The 14,125-nt window shown below is 49.3% G+C and overlaps 1 protein-coding gene across 5 annotated transcripts in view; it reads left to right on the top strand.

Annotated features, from left to right (window-relative positions):
* LOC143375891 (uncharacterized) overlaps nucleotides 1–11,250 on the top strand; it is a 49,559-nt gene extending 38,309 nt beyond the window's left edge. Inside the window, exons 1-6 of one of the 5 annotated variants that reach the window (XM_076825507.1) lie at nucleotides 1,088–1,529; nucleotides 2,761–3,138; nucleotides 3,589–3,890; nucleotides 4,187–4,589; nucleotides 7,094–7,209; nucleotides 7,429–11,250. In XM_076825507.1, the coding sequence (XP_076681622.1) occupies nucleotides 1,448–1,529; nucleotides 2,761–3,138; nucleotides 3,589–3,890; nucleotides 4,187–4,589; nucleotides 7,094–7,209; nucleotides 7,429–9,969 (3,822 nt within the window). In that variant the 5' untranslated portion in view covers nucleotides 1,088–1,447 and the 3' untranslated portion in view covers nucleotides 9,970–11,250. Of the gene's footprint in view, nucleotides 1–1,087; nucleotides 1,530–2,760; nucleotides 3,139–3,588; nucleotides 3,891–4,186; nucleotides 4,590–7,093; nucleotides 7,210–7,428 lie in introns of those variants that run through there. The other 4 variants (XM_076825508.1, XM_076825510.1, XM_076825511.1 and 1 more) reach the window with 4 other exon arrangements.
* Nucleotides 11,251–14,125: the final 2,875 nt, after the last annotated feature.

Below are 14,125 nucleotides of genomic sequence, written 5' to 3' on the forward strand. Positions count from 1 at the left end.
GCTACAGTAGCTGGCTTTGCGTGCGCTGCAGTTGAGAAACTATGAAGCTACGAAGGCTTTCCATTTTGTGAGTGAACTGGATCATTGATAGCCATTTCCATAATCCTTATCAGGAGCATAAAACTACGAAATGTCCAGAAATAAAACAAGGCAATGATCATAAGATACGTAAGATCCATCTAAATAGATCCCTTCCCCATAGTATCTCAATTCCAGCCACCACTTTCATCAACAAGAAGTGTGCAAAAAAAAAGAAAACTCTCCAGAAAAGCCCAATTATGCAAAACAGCAACGGGGTCACCTTAAATCTCCTAATTAAGGTACATCGACTTCGAAAGCCCAGCAAAGTTAAGAAACAACTTTAACTACATTAAGGGCGAAGTTCAGTGACAGCTGAAAAGCCCAGGCAGCTGTCTTCGGAGAAAGATCGCCAGGAGCACCCAATTATCCAAAACTACACTCCCCCTTTGAATTTCCCAAAGTATTTCCACCCAGCAATTTATCCTCCCAGGACGAAGGCTCCCCGAAAGAAGCCCGCGTAACAGATCCCACCGAGACCAATCACTTAAACAGGAACTCCGCCAGGTTCACCGAACCAGCCGAAGGTACAGTGGGGTATCCTATAACGAACTGATTCGTTCTAGAAGGAATTTAATTCTATTTTGAATTTAATTTATTGTATTTCTCCACGTTCGTGCTAAGCGTTTCGATGAAATGAGAAAAAATTGCTCGTTATAGCGGTGGTTCGTTATAAGGTGGTTCGTTAAAGGAACCTCGCCGTACTTGGATTATCCCGAGAGGTCCACGGGAGCATCCACCATGCTTCCGAAAATTCGTCGTTCGCCAGGCTTCCAAGCAGACAGTGGAAGTTTTCTCATTAACTAACTCGTGCAACGAGCCATTCAATGAACCAAAGCTGATCCTCAGTGCCACGGCTAGCACCGCCGGCAGCCGGTCCTCGCCCGTTTTCTATTCTAATTCCGAAGCTATTCTAGTCCGCGGACGCCGGCCAATGGGCTACGTCCGCCAGTAAAGCGCGCTCCTCTCCTCCATCCCCCTTTACTCCCCCCTTCCTCGTGTCAACCGCAGTCGTTCTCGAGGCATCGCGTGCGCCAGATTATACGGCTGCATCCTCCTTTTCTACCAGCCCGCGTTATCGGTCGCGTTGCCTTCCACCCCCCCCGGTGCCAATAACCGGGCGGAGGATAAAGGACGATCATCGGCCATCATCGTTCCGCGAAGGAGACGATCGTCGCGAGAAGGACAGCTCGGGGGGGAGAATTCCCTCCTGCTCGCCTCCTCTTCGCTGTTTAATGTCGGTCTGAGGAGTGTACCGAGTGAGAAAGAGGTGCAGATATCGCCGTCACGATTGCTGCGAACGGGCGGAAAGGAGGATTTCGAAAAGGGCGGCCACGGTGCGACACAGAGGGCGCGCTAGCAGGGAGAGATGCAGTGGCGTCGACAGCGAAGGGTCACCCACGTGATCGGCTCCTCCAATCACGTTCTACTTTTAGCGAGGTACCAAGACGGTACGGAACCTTGAGGAAGAGGCTGATCGTGGACCTTAGTGGCGAGCTTTCGTTTTTCTGTTTTGTTTGTTGTTCGACCGGCGTAGCTAGTCTTTTCGTTCTCGGGGCGATTTTTGCTAGAGACGCTAGTGCCTTGGCTTCGTTTAACCCATTAGCAGAGCGATGGGTAACTACTGGGGTGGTACGGAAAATTAGGAGATTAATCGGAAGCTTGATTTTATGCCAAAGTTTGTAGTTTCCTTGGGGGACTAGTTAGGGAACTGTTGGTACAGGTGGATACTATATGGAATGGTTTGGGATCTCTCTTTCCCAGGGGGTGTTTCTTTCCCAGAAGAGGGTGAAAGTTGCATTGCCAAGTCAGAGCACTGTTAATGGGTTAATACGATCGAGTGGGATGCAATTTTAGCTTGACACGTGCACCTTGGAAGTAGCATCAGCTTCCTTCCGTTCTTCAGGAGCGGCTGGAAGTGTTTAGAGGATTGAAACTGTACAGTTAGACAGCTTTATAATTTTGCTTGGTAATTGCTCCTCACTAATCACATTCCCCCGTCATTAGACACTCGAGCAAGATGTAGATAAAAGCCAGGCCTTTTGCCTCATCTTGCTCCGTTAACAATCACACTGCCTAGAGTATCCAGAAAAGTACTCCAGCTTCCACAACCACTGAACGTAGCATGATAAGAACAAAGGCCCCAAAACCCACCAGCAACGATTGGATGCTCGGTTACTGTCGAAAGCATCACCGAGCATTCAACAGGAAACCATCCACTACAATTTCTCCACTACCCCGCCCTCTTATGCCGCCTATCGCCCTCCATATAACAACACGAACGTGAGACTCGAAGTAGGTGTCCGTGGACAGCGAACGCCGACGTGCTCCGGTGACAAAATTCCTCGGTAACTGGAGAGGCTTGAACGGTGGCCAGTTCCTCCTGATAATCCTCCCATAGCCCCCCATACGACGTGCCAGGGTGGCGCGGAACAATGGAAGAAACTTTCCCAGCAGTCAATTTAGTATTCCGTGGAATGCGTAGTATCTGTGACGCTGTAGAACGTGATACCGTTGCTCTGGCCAGCCCTGATGAAGCCAATTAGAACGCTGAAACGTGGGTGTGCGTTCCCTGGCCCGGTTCAAACCAGACCGCCCTGGTTCCAGTTGACGCCGGCGAAACGCCGCCTAGCGCGGTGTAGTGGATTAAGTCTGAGGTTGCTTGGGCCCCTCTGTTCGCAGTTTCGCCGGACGAAGAAGACGAGGAAGAGGGATTGCGAAAGGACTACGCGAGGGGCCGGGAGAATGACACCAGCAGGGATCGGTTCGATCGGAACGGGCGGGGGGGTTATAAGCCCCGGCGGGCCGGAAACGGCGACAGCAGCAGCTACGCTGGCGCCGCGAACCGGTCCCACAAGGACGTGTCGTCCGGATCGCCGTCCCAGCCGAAGATGATCTTCAACGAGGACGAGTACATGAGGATCACGACCCCGCGGCAGGACATGCTGCTGAAGAAGGGCTACCTGTCGCGGAAGAAGCCGTGGACCGGAAACGCCAGCACCAGCGCGACGCCGTCCACCACCGAGAGCCAGTCTGCATCGCATTCCACCGCAGGTAGAGGTATAGGTAGAAGCGTAACGCATTTCATCGAATTTTTGTTGATTTTGTCCACCTGTTTACCGTCCCGACCCAACTGGCCCCATGGAGATCTCGGGGTGGCGGCAGGTACCCACTTCTTCTGTGATGGATAGTAGAATAGTCGGTTTTATGTAAAGTGGGACTGGAGTTTGGGTCTGTATAGATTTTTGAACTTTCCGGAGCCTAAGGTACCTTGGTAATCGAATCCATGTGTAGCATCCCTGGCTTCTGATTTATCAGAGTCTCGCTTAATCATTCGACGTCCTTGATTCTTCAATTAGAGGTAGTCGGAAAGTGTCCCCCTTCATCCTCCCTGATCATACGACACTCGATCGCTTAACAATCGCTGCACTTCACTTGTCACGCGTGATTAACACCCGCGAGTACCTGACTCTGGGCTTGGATACGTTCTACTTCGAGGTGGCATTGCAGATGGCAGCGAAACGACGGAAGATCAGCAGCTACTTGACAGAGACTGCGGTACGGGCGAGTATCCATCGACGGCAGACTCTGGGCTGCAGTTGGGCTATGGGACCTTCTACGACCACGCCTGTGGTTACTACTACGAGTACCCGGTGATGCTTGTGGGCCCTGCGCCAGTCCCAGCGCAGGTTGGACCAGGCGTCCTAGCAGCTGTACCCTGCGAACCCGTGCCTTTGAGGCCCATAGAGTGGGTCAATCCTGCGTTTGTGCCCTCGCTGTCTGGGCAACCGTACCTCATGGTGGACTATCAGGTGTGAATTTATCTTACAATTTCGTAAGTGGCCGAGCCTTGGAGGCACTGTTCTAGAGCTTCACTAGTCAAGTCAATTATTCCCTAGTAGTTTCCCTCAGAACGCTCCCCCAGCCTTCTACAGTTCCAAGCAGAACCTAGCGAAACCTACTCAGAAGTGAGTTCAACCTCTATTCCCACACCATACTCAACTATCCCGTAGTAATTTCCTTCAGAGGACCCTTCAATTCCCCATAGTCCTCAATCCAAGCTGAAGGCGGCAGAACATTCTCAGAAATCGGACTCTCCTGTTTACAGTCCAGCCAGAGCACAGAGAACGCAACTATGGTGGAAGAACAGGAGACCACGGTGGTGCCAGTGGAGACCGTCAATGGCACCTGCAACGAGAACGGCACAGAAAGCGCCAGTTGCAGCGGAAGCGTGACTGGCGAGACGGAGGAACAGCCTGCAGAGGCTGCTGCCACCACGAAGGAGAGCGAGCCCGACGAGCAGCCAACGAAGGAGCAGGCTGAGGAGCAGGACACGTACGAGCAGTTCGCGGAGGAGCAGCCGGAGGAAAGTGAGACCAATGGGGCTCCTTACATGGAACCAGTCCTAGTGCAGCAGCCTGTGCACGTGTCGCACGTGATACCAGTAGTCCCGCAACAGTACATGTATCCTGGCCACTACATGTTCGGCCTTCCGTTGGTCAACGTGAATGGTTAGTTGATCGAGAGGGCGGAGCCTCCGCCGCTTAGCCGTAGGCGCAGGACCCTCGATATTTGCACGTGGCGGTGGGCATATAGTGAAGTCACGAATCCAGTAACAAAATGGTGACGGAGAGAACCATAGCCTCCAGGGTTCTCTGCACCCTTAGGTTTAATGAGAACTGAATAGTTGCGGCACTTGATGCAGTCCTGAAGAGGACCCCTGTTTTTTTTTTTTTAAAGCAGTGGGACTTCATTATATTTCTACTACCATAGTGTACTCTTTTCTACTGCTCTGTTGCTAGCGCATGGGTAAACGTTACCAGAGAACCTTCTCGCTCCTATTTGGTAGCTTTCCTTCTGTTCGCGGATAGATGGACGGAACAACGGGCGAACAAGCGAAGGTTGTTAGTTTCTTTGTGGCTAAGTGAGTCTGTTGCGTAAATGCGATAACTAACGGGGAGGGAGCGGTGCATCGCAACGTTGCGCAATCCTATCGTTGTTTTGCTGTCGATGATGCATGGTTGGAACGATGGAAGCTCCGATTTAAGATTAATCCGAGCTTCGCGCGGTTCTTCTCGCGATCTTCATCTATGTGGATAGATTTTCATGTTACTTTCGTCACGTTTCATGTTTGTGAATACTGGACCGTGAGTTGAGTACTTTGACTGCCACTCATTCAGTTCCAATTCACGATGGAACCTTACTGCTCTGCCAATGAACCCTACTGCATCCTCTAACTACCCAATTCACCAGTTTACTAGATCTCAACTACCAGATCTCAATGACAAGGCAGTCAAAGTATTAATGAACCCTACCCAGAAAGAGCAAACCCTAATCACTATCAAAACTTAGCATACTTCTTTCCCAATATGAATTCGCTCCACTATAAAATTGCACTGAGTTCAGTGAAATCAGCCTTGCATGAGGATCTAGCGAAAATACGAGCACATTCCATGCGCGTAGATCGCTAGATGAACGGCTTAACAAGCGACAATGTCCAAGAGCATGTCGGAAGTAGGATTGTATAACGTGATTTAATTCTCCCGTGAGAAGACCCACGCCAAGGAATGTATACTTAACGAAAGGAATGACGGGCAGAAGAAGAAGAGAGTACAGTGTGGCAGGTGCTATGTTCGCGTGTACAGAGATGATTTATTCGATGCTCCTTCCCCCCCTAACTGCGTGTCTCAGTCTAGACGTTAGTGCGTTTGATTGTACCTGTTTCTAATGTTAAACGAGAATAGTGTCGGTTGGATGCGCGGCCAGGGGCAAGGGATATAGCCAGATTCATGACTGCTGTCCCGTCCATCGGCATCATTGCTGTTTTATTACCGCCGTGCCTCTACCACATTCAAGGTAAAAGGTAATAATTCGCAAAGAAGCGCTTCTCTTTAGATACGATCGCAGATCACGCGAGGGTTCTTGAGCTGTACAATCTTGCGCTTGGGACAGTTTCAGGCGGGACACCTCTGGCGCTTCAGGGAGAAATATGCAGTTGCCTATTGGGAACGAGTCATACCCTATTTGATGTTACAACCGTTTCCTTGTCACTTTGGTTACTATTACAGTGGTGGTCCAAAGGGAAGTTTAAAACTCATATGAGATATCAATTTTCGGATATAATTCTTTCTAATAGAGGTGCCTTATTTTTGTTACCATTCACAGTTAGAACTGTCTCTTCGCCACTACTGTATCTCGCGGTTCATGCTACTGCAAACCATCCCTGGCGATATGCATACCTATCAACACAGATCTACCATTTCCTCCAATCTCACAAATCACTCACAACTATTTCAATTCCAGTGAACAGCTTAAGAACCCACTACCAGTTCGATCTTCTACCATCTACCTCACCATGTTCCGCCTGAAAAGTGTCCCCAAACGCAAAGGAAACAGTTCCCAAGATACAGCCCTACCCAAGCATCTGACGATCGTGCCTAAAGTCAAGACTCTGTGTACACGCTGTCGATGTGTGTGTGTCTGCAAACGTCTAATTTCTCGACTCGTCATTATTCACCGTAATTACGATCAGCATCACTCTGTCTCTCTATCAATCTGCGCCCATCAGCACGCCGCCTCGCACGTTGCACACAGGGGAAAAGAGGCGTTTCACCCAGACGAGGGTGGGGGGGGAGTCCATTGACTCATAACGATCACGAGGACGCAGTTGTTCCATCGACATTTCTATGTCAGAAATATGCTTGGTCGCGCGAGGGGCGCCAGAGGAGGACTTGGCAGAGCCCGTGCGCGATAGCTGCGTCTCAAATAAGAACCGGTTTAAAATAGCCGGCTAGCGTCGAGCTGCTCGATAAGACGTACGCGAAGGGCTAGAGACGGAGAAGCCAAGTTCAATCTTCGCGCCCTTCGACGCTGCGTGGATTCTAACGCTGCCCCCCGAGCTCGGGACCCCCTTTGCGCAGCTACACCACGGGTCGAGAGCGAGGGGGGCAGCGTCGACAATGCATGCCTACGTTCGCACACGGTGGGATAACGCGCGGTGTTTCTGCTGTCCAAGGTGTTACGCTACAGGGCGGACCGATGATGAGGAGCACGGACTTTGCGGACATGTCGACGGCCTGCAACAAGCGGAGGAAGAAGAAAAAGAGAGGAAAGCAGAGAAGACTTGCTGTGGTGAGTGTGACTCCTTGCGGCGTTGCAGAGACTTTGGTCTTTTCGGCGATAGGGATTCTATAAATGTTCTGTATTTAGAGACGGGGGATTCTGTGAATTATTCCATCTTTGGAAATAGTAGTTAAGTCGAGAGCGTAGAATCAAGTCATTTTAGAATTCCATTCCGTGGTGCGCCATGAGTTACATGCCGTACATAAATTGGATATTTTCCATTTATAGAGTAGCCAAGTAGACCCTAAATTACATTGCGCGGGTTGGAAAAGTTTCTCGAGGGGACTAAGAAATCTCGTTGAAATCCAGGATAACACGGAGGACGAGGAGGAAGGAGAGTGCAGCTCTGAATGTGATACCGAACTACCGTCTTCCCGACTGTCTTGGACAGGGGGTCCGACGCCAACGACGAACGCGACTGCGGCCAGCAACAAGCCGCTGAACCCCGACTGCAAGGAGTTCCAGTTGCGGCCCGTCGAGCTCAACGCGCCGCTTTCGGTTAAACCGACTTCCGCGGACAAGCCTGCCCCCGAGGAGGTCACGGCCGCGGACCCATCGGGCCCGTTAACGTCCGTCGACAAGAACAGCAACCCCTGCAATGGGGTCGTCGAAGACGGCCCAAAGAGCTTGGTGGACGACAGCAATTCCGACGAAGCCGGAGGGTCGCCGTCAGAGACGAGTCAGGCGGCGTCCCCCGAGGTTACCCAGCAGGATAACGAAGCGAACAGACTGACGAACTGCCTCGCTAAGGACGCGGAGGCAGCTCTAGCGAACGAGTTGGTGGAGGTAATCGAAATCGAGACACCATCTAGCGTCGACGCGAGCAAACCAGCCAGCGACTCATCCAGTGCCAACGAACCGCCGAGAGACGAAGTGAACGGTGTCGAGGAAGGGACACTGGTGAACGGGAAGATGGACACCGACTCGAGCAACGAGGACGCGCAGACACCAGTTGCGCTGTCGAGACCGTCGTCGCCCAGCAGCGATAGAAAGACGCGCTCCAGATCAGCCACGCCGAGCACCGTGCCTACAGAGACTATGGACGTCCGCGAGGAGTACCAGGAGACCCTGGCGACAGCGAAGCCATCAAACTCAGTGCCGAAGAGGAAGTACAGCGCGAAGGGTACGAAGTTCGTGAGGGAGCCGACACCCGGGCCAGACCTGGACAGCGCCACGGAGCTGGAGACCGAGAAGATGCCGGTACACCTGACCCATAGCTTGGAGAGCATGAACCTGTCGAACGACTCCAAGCCGGACTCGACGTTCGACCGTTGCGGGAAGGACGAGGATGAGGTGGCCGAGGACCTGGCGACGGAAAGCGTGTGCAATCATCTGAGCAAGGAGGACCCGATCGAGGCGTCGAACGAGGATTCTGGGTTCGAGAGCCAGACGAGGCTGTCCGACTATCCCATCACGGAGGCGGTGACGGAGTGGCTGCGCAGGGCCAACTCCCCGGACGTGTTCATCACGTCGGCGGTGTCTGTGGAGGGCGACGTGACGGAGGACGAGGACGCGGTGGACGAGAAGCCGTCAAAAAACTTGCAAGGCAACCCCATGCCTGCACTATCTGCTAATAGCGGCGCGGACGATGCGGCGGCATTGTCGCGCACGGCTAGCTGCGGCGAATTCGCAAGGGTCAGCAACGTTAAGGGCCAGGATCAGCCGGAGGCCGGGAACTGCGGTGGCGGCAGGAAGAAGAGGGACGGGAAAAGGAGGTCGGGCGATAGATGGCGGGCGAGGCACGGTGATGGGAAGCTGGAGAGCGAGGCGGTGTCCTCGTCGGACTCGTGCGGCCAGCAGGAGCAGCCTGTAACCGCCGCCAGGAAGAAGAACCCGTCCAAGCAGCAGGATGCTGGTGATGTTTGCGAATTTACTGAGAAGGATAGCGTTGCGGGTGTGAGGGTTGCTTCAAGCTCTCGGATGGACTCGAAGAGAGTCAATGCAAGGCGAACGAAAAGACAAGGGCGTTCCAGTCGGGAACCGGCCAACAACGACACGAAGAATCGGTGTACGGAGAATGACAAACAGGAGGAGGGCAAGGGTGGCGCCGAGGATACGATGAACGTCAGGACGTTTGAAAAGGGGGAGATCGTTGTCTCGGAGGACGGCAAGCTGTTGACGACCACCACCTACGAGCCGGACTTACCGGGTAGTCTTGATGATCCCTTCACGGCTATCAAAGCGGCCAGCAAGAACGAGACGGCGAAAAAGGTGGCTGATAAGGTAGAGGGTAGCAAGACGAAGAGTACCAGTGGCGACGAGGGGAATGGTAGCGAGGAGATTTCCTTGGACAGCATGGAGGAGCCAGATGTGCTGGAGTGCTGGGAGGCTGAGACGATTGAACCTGTGATAACCCCGAAGAAGATGTTGCAATGCCAAGGTGTATCGTGCGAGGGCGAGGCTGCGGAGGAGGACAACAACGAGGCTGAGAAGGTGAACCTGGATTACGTGCAGGAATACTACAGACTGGCCCGTGAGAGTGCCGCCAGTAGCGTGGAGGAGGAAACGAGTGGCTCGAAGACGAACGTAGAGATGTCTGCATCGAAATCAGTGCCAAATAATCCTGAGGAGACCAAGGAGGTTCGAAGACAGAACGGGGATAAGAGCGACATACCCATCGACGAGGCTTTTGAGGTATACGAGAGCTGTTACACGGGCAAACCCCCGTTTCTGGCTATCGATTCGAAGGTGTTCAAGTCAAGAACGTTGTACGGCCAAGAGGGCGAGCACCCTATACCATGCAGAGGGGTTTGTTGTAACATTCAATGATTTGTTGGGTAAACTATGGGGGAGCCCCGTTACCAAGTACCTCTCCGCAGGGCCATTCTCATGGAACAGCACTGATGTCAAGGCCGTCCTTTTCTAAGTAACGTAAGCCTCTGACGTTGCACACTTTGCTGGTATATCGCGTATCGATTGACATATATACATACACACACACACACACACTCATACACGGACACATGCACAGAGAGACACACCTACACCCGCGTAATTCATTACTACTCTTACGTTCTTAATCTGTCCTTAAAAAATACAGAAAGACATGGAACCCTGTGGATCGACTTAAAGGTCGATGATGCTTAGAGGCATGCTCAAAGGCAGCGGATGAGATATAGCAAGAGCCTACGTATTGCTATTCATTTTTGTAAATAGCTTTTAAGAGAGATCGCTCGCAAATCGTGTTTCATGGAAACCCCTCGATGGGATATTATCACTGATCTGTATATATTGGATGCGGTGTGCGGCTTCCGAGCGTAGGAAGCCTCTGTGACGATTTGAACCGCGCCATCGTTCAGAATAAACCATATTCTCCACCTGAATGTGGTCCTCGGTACTACGCTTTCGGATTCACATGTATGCTTGTTCTAGGACATTGGGCGCCATTTGTTGCTGGCAGCAACATTGGCGCGAGCGAAATTAATAAAGAAATATATATTTCTCGTATTATTTATACATAATACATATAAATCTATTTTTTATTCGACATTATACTTATATGTATAGTATAGAGTGTACCACACACTATGGTTCGGCGCTTTCCTCACAGAAATTTCTGACGGACGGATTCTGTTTTGTATTATTCTACGAACTACATATTTCAGAAATGAGCATACATGTGAATCCGTAAAATTAGTACCAAGGACCCTATTCAGATGGCGAATACGATTTATTCTCAAAGATGGCAGGTTTCATATTGTCACGGATATTATAAATTCTTATCGTATCCAGTATATATAGATCAATGGATATTATATGCATGAGAGCATATACGACATATTTTTTGACGTTATTGTCAAGATAACTTGGTGCACATATTCTTCTTTTTTTTTTCTCTCTCTTTTTTTTCATTTCTCTCGCTCTTCGTTATTTTTCTTTTTTTTTTCAATGGTATTGAATGAAGGACCTTCATTCGTTGGTATCGATTGAAATGAACCGAGCTTATTCGAGATTCGAAGGATCAGAATTATGATTTCTGAATTATAAAGTACAATGAATTGTGAAGTCTGAACTCTACGGAAGAGTAAAAATAAAAATTATTCAAGCAGACTGCGTCGTATTATATTTTGTTGTCCTCGCTGCGTAATATTTTATAAACACTACACGAATTATACCTACATCAAAATGACTAAGGCATATTTTTTACAAAACTTATCTAGAACGTAAATTTTAAAGCACGAGAAACAACTAGCGTTTATCTGCGCACCACGTTAGGATGGCCTTTCGCTTGCAGAAGTTTCGACTGCTCATAGGCAAGTTTTAAACGCGAGACCTTGTAATCTGTAACGTGCACGAAACATTTTCACCAATTTCCGAGCGGAACGGATCGCGCGCGCGGAGGTTTCAGGAGCGATAGATTAACCGAGCGCAATCAGGGGCGGGTTCGGAGATCTGGCGCCCCTAGGCTGACAAGCGTCTGCCGCCCTTTCCGTCAAATACCATCGAACATTTTAATTTAAAAGGGTTGAGAGAATCTTAGAGAATCGATTCAATGCGAAAACTCACGCCGCGAGTCGTCGCTAATTTGCTAAATGACACCGGATTGTTCTTAAAATTCTCTCAAGCCTCTGCGTTCAGAGATCACCCGGTGAGAGCAGCCAAAATAGAAGCATCTCGCTACACCACTCAGTTTCTTTCGCCCGAAATTTGCCGCCCTAGGCTGCAGCCTACTTAGCCTATATACAAATCCACGTACGATGGTCGACGCAAAGAAGTATGTTCAGCTAGGATGCAGAGTAGTAGTCGGTGATAAAGAGAAATTGGTAACGCAGTGAACTATTTAACTATACCGTAGCTGTTACCAGCTAACGTAAGATGTATATAGGGGAAGCTTTGCGAAATGAATTGGTTTACATTACTGGGTTCCCGTTTTCGTTAAGCGAGCAAAAGACGAGCAGCATGATGTTTTGTAATAGATGGTCGAGTACGAACTAGGAGAACACATTTCACGCGTACACATAAATGTACACATAACAGAAGTCGCACTTGTTACAACATACTTCACGCTTTAGTTGAGTTGTGTCAAGTAGATCGAATACCTCAGGTTGCATATTACGTAAGTTGATTGATAGACGTGGTTCGTGAAAATCATATATATATATATATATACCTCCCCCCCATATCATAAGGTGCGAAACATACTTCGAAGATACCTGTATATACAAAACTACCGATCATCCAGGCGTTAGTAACATCAAGTATAATAATAATATTAATAATTATAATGTTAATAATAATACCGATAATAATAATAATACAACTATTATCACAACAGCGACATAGGCACAATCGTTCCTGCGAAGCTTTAGGTTCCCTAGGCATCATACACACACCACATAATACCCAGGACGATCCATATTACTTATAGAGACTCATTCACACCCGACTACATTAAAGACGAGTATATCGCTATATTAAATGCGCGTTGCATCAATTGTGTGCCTTATTCAGCGGCTGCCATTTTTGTAACCATTTCAAAGCGTACGTCTCGATATATAGAGAACAGGGGCTATCGGGCGACTTGCGACGCAGTTAAAAATTTGTTGAATCGGAGAGGATAAATGGAATGATAGCGATAAAGCGGGGATCGCCATGCTCCGCGGCGAAACGGCGACGGCTCTTATCTGGGCATCCATACAAGATACGAGTAAATTGATTTTCTCGCACCATCGACTACCATGTTCATCGAGTATTTACAACTGACGTGCATACATTCATAAGCGTACTAGGCATTCACATTGCATCTTACACAAGTCCTGTTATTGTATAATTATATTTTAGTTGAATTAAAGTAAACGTGTAAGGAATAAGTGTACTTGAATTTTGTTGTGTTTTTGCTTAAAAAATATGAATAAAATGTTTCAATTAATTTGCAGGACTTCTGACTCGACCACTTGCGATGAATGTATGCGTTATTCGTAGCCACCGTCAACTCAGAATGACACGTCATTGAGAATTGTGCGATCGTTAATTATCGAAGGCGTGATGTTCGCTTACCCTCGTGGAAGACGATCCGGATTCACTGCATCGCGAATATCCAGAGTTCCGAGGGATTCGGCTGCACCGATGGAGGGGGAAACACCTGCAGGAGCGGTGGTAACGTGTGCGTGACCGACGCAGGCGCAGTTCGTGCACCACCGCTCCAGTAGGTGTTTCCCCCTCCATCGGCGCAGCCGAATCCCTCCGAACTCTGTGAATATCCTCGGGAAGGAAAGGCGGGCGAACCAAACAGCGAATTCGTGTCCTGAAGCACAGAATGTATCATCATGTAAATAACATTACCAATTCGAAGTTACGAAGCTTTTATATACGGGGATTTACACGCATAATTAATTGTGTGCTTTAACTGAACGCGAGTTTCAATTTCGAAAGGCTCACGCACCAATGCGCAGACTCGCAGTACTTCAACCGCCAAAATGGCGGTGTCCGGTGGTGTCAACGGAAGTGAGTGAAAAATTTGAATATCGGATGCTAAAGCGAACGCAAACAAATTAATTTCAAAAACTGTAACGTGCTTTGATCTGAACGGTCAATTAGTATGATGTTATTTAAGTTTCCTTTACATTGTCGAAATGCATAAGTAAATACAAAGTTCTCGCGTCAACATCAGCATCCTGATTTATCTCCAATTCAAAGCATTTCATTCGACACTTCGAAACTTTCCTACCTATCGAATTAAGCGGTTTTAACTCCCAGCACTGCATACCCCGTTCATTTGAGATACTAATTAACATTCGCAACATTTCCATCTCACCTTACACAGCCCTGCATGCTCCTGAAGCAATTCGATATCTCGAACGCGGGCAAGATGGCGGACGACGCGATACGATACGATACGAAACGATATATAACCGAGCGTACACAGTGGCGCCACCAGTCGCCTGGAACAGTAGGTCGCTGGTGAAAAGAGACGCAACGCTGGGAA

This window comes from Andrena cerasifolii, chromosome 13 (genome assembly GCF_050908995.1).
Source record: "Andrena cerasifolii isolate SP2316 chromosome 13, iyAndCera1_principal, whole genome shotgun sequence".
NCBI classification, from domain to species: Eukaryota; Metazoa; Arthropoda; class Insecta; order Hymenoptera; family Andrenidae; genus Andrena; species Andrena cerasifolii.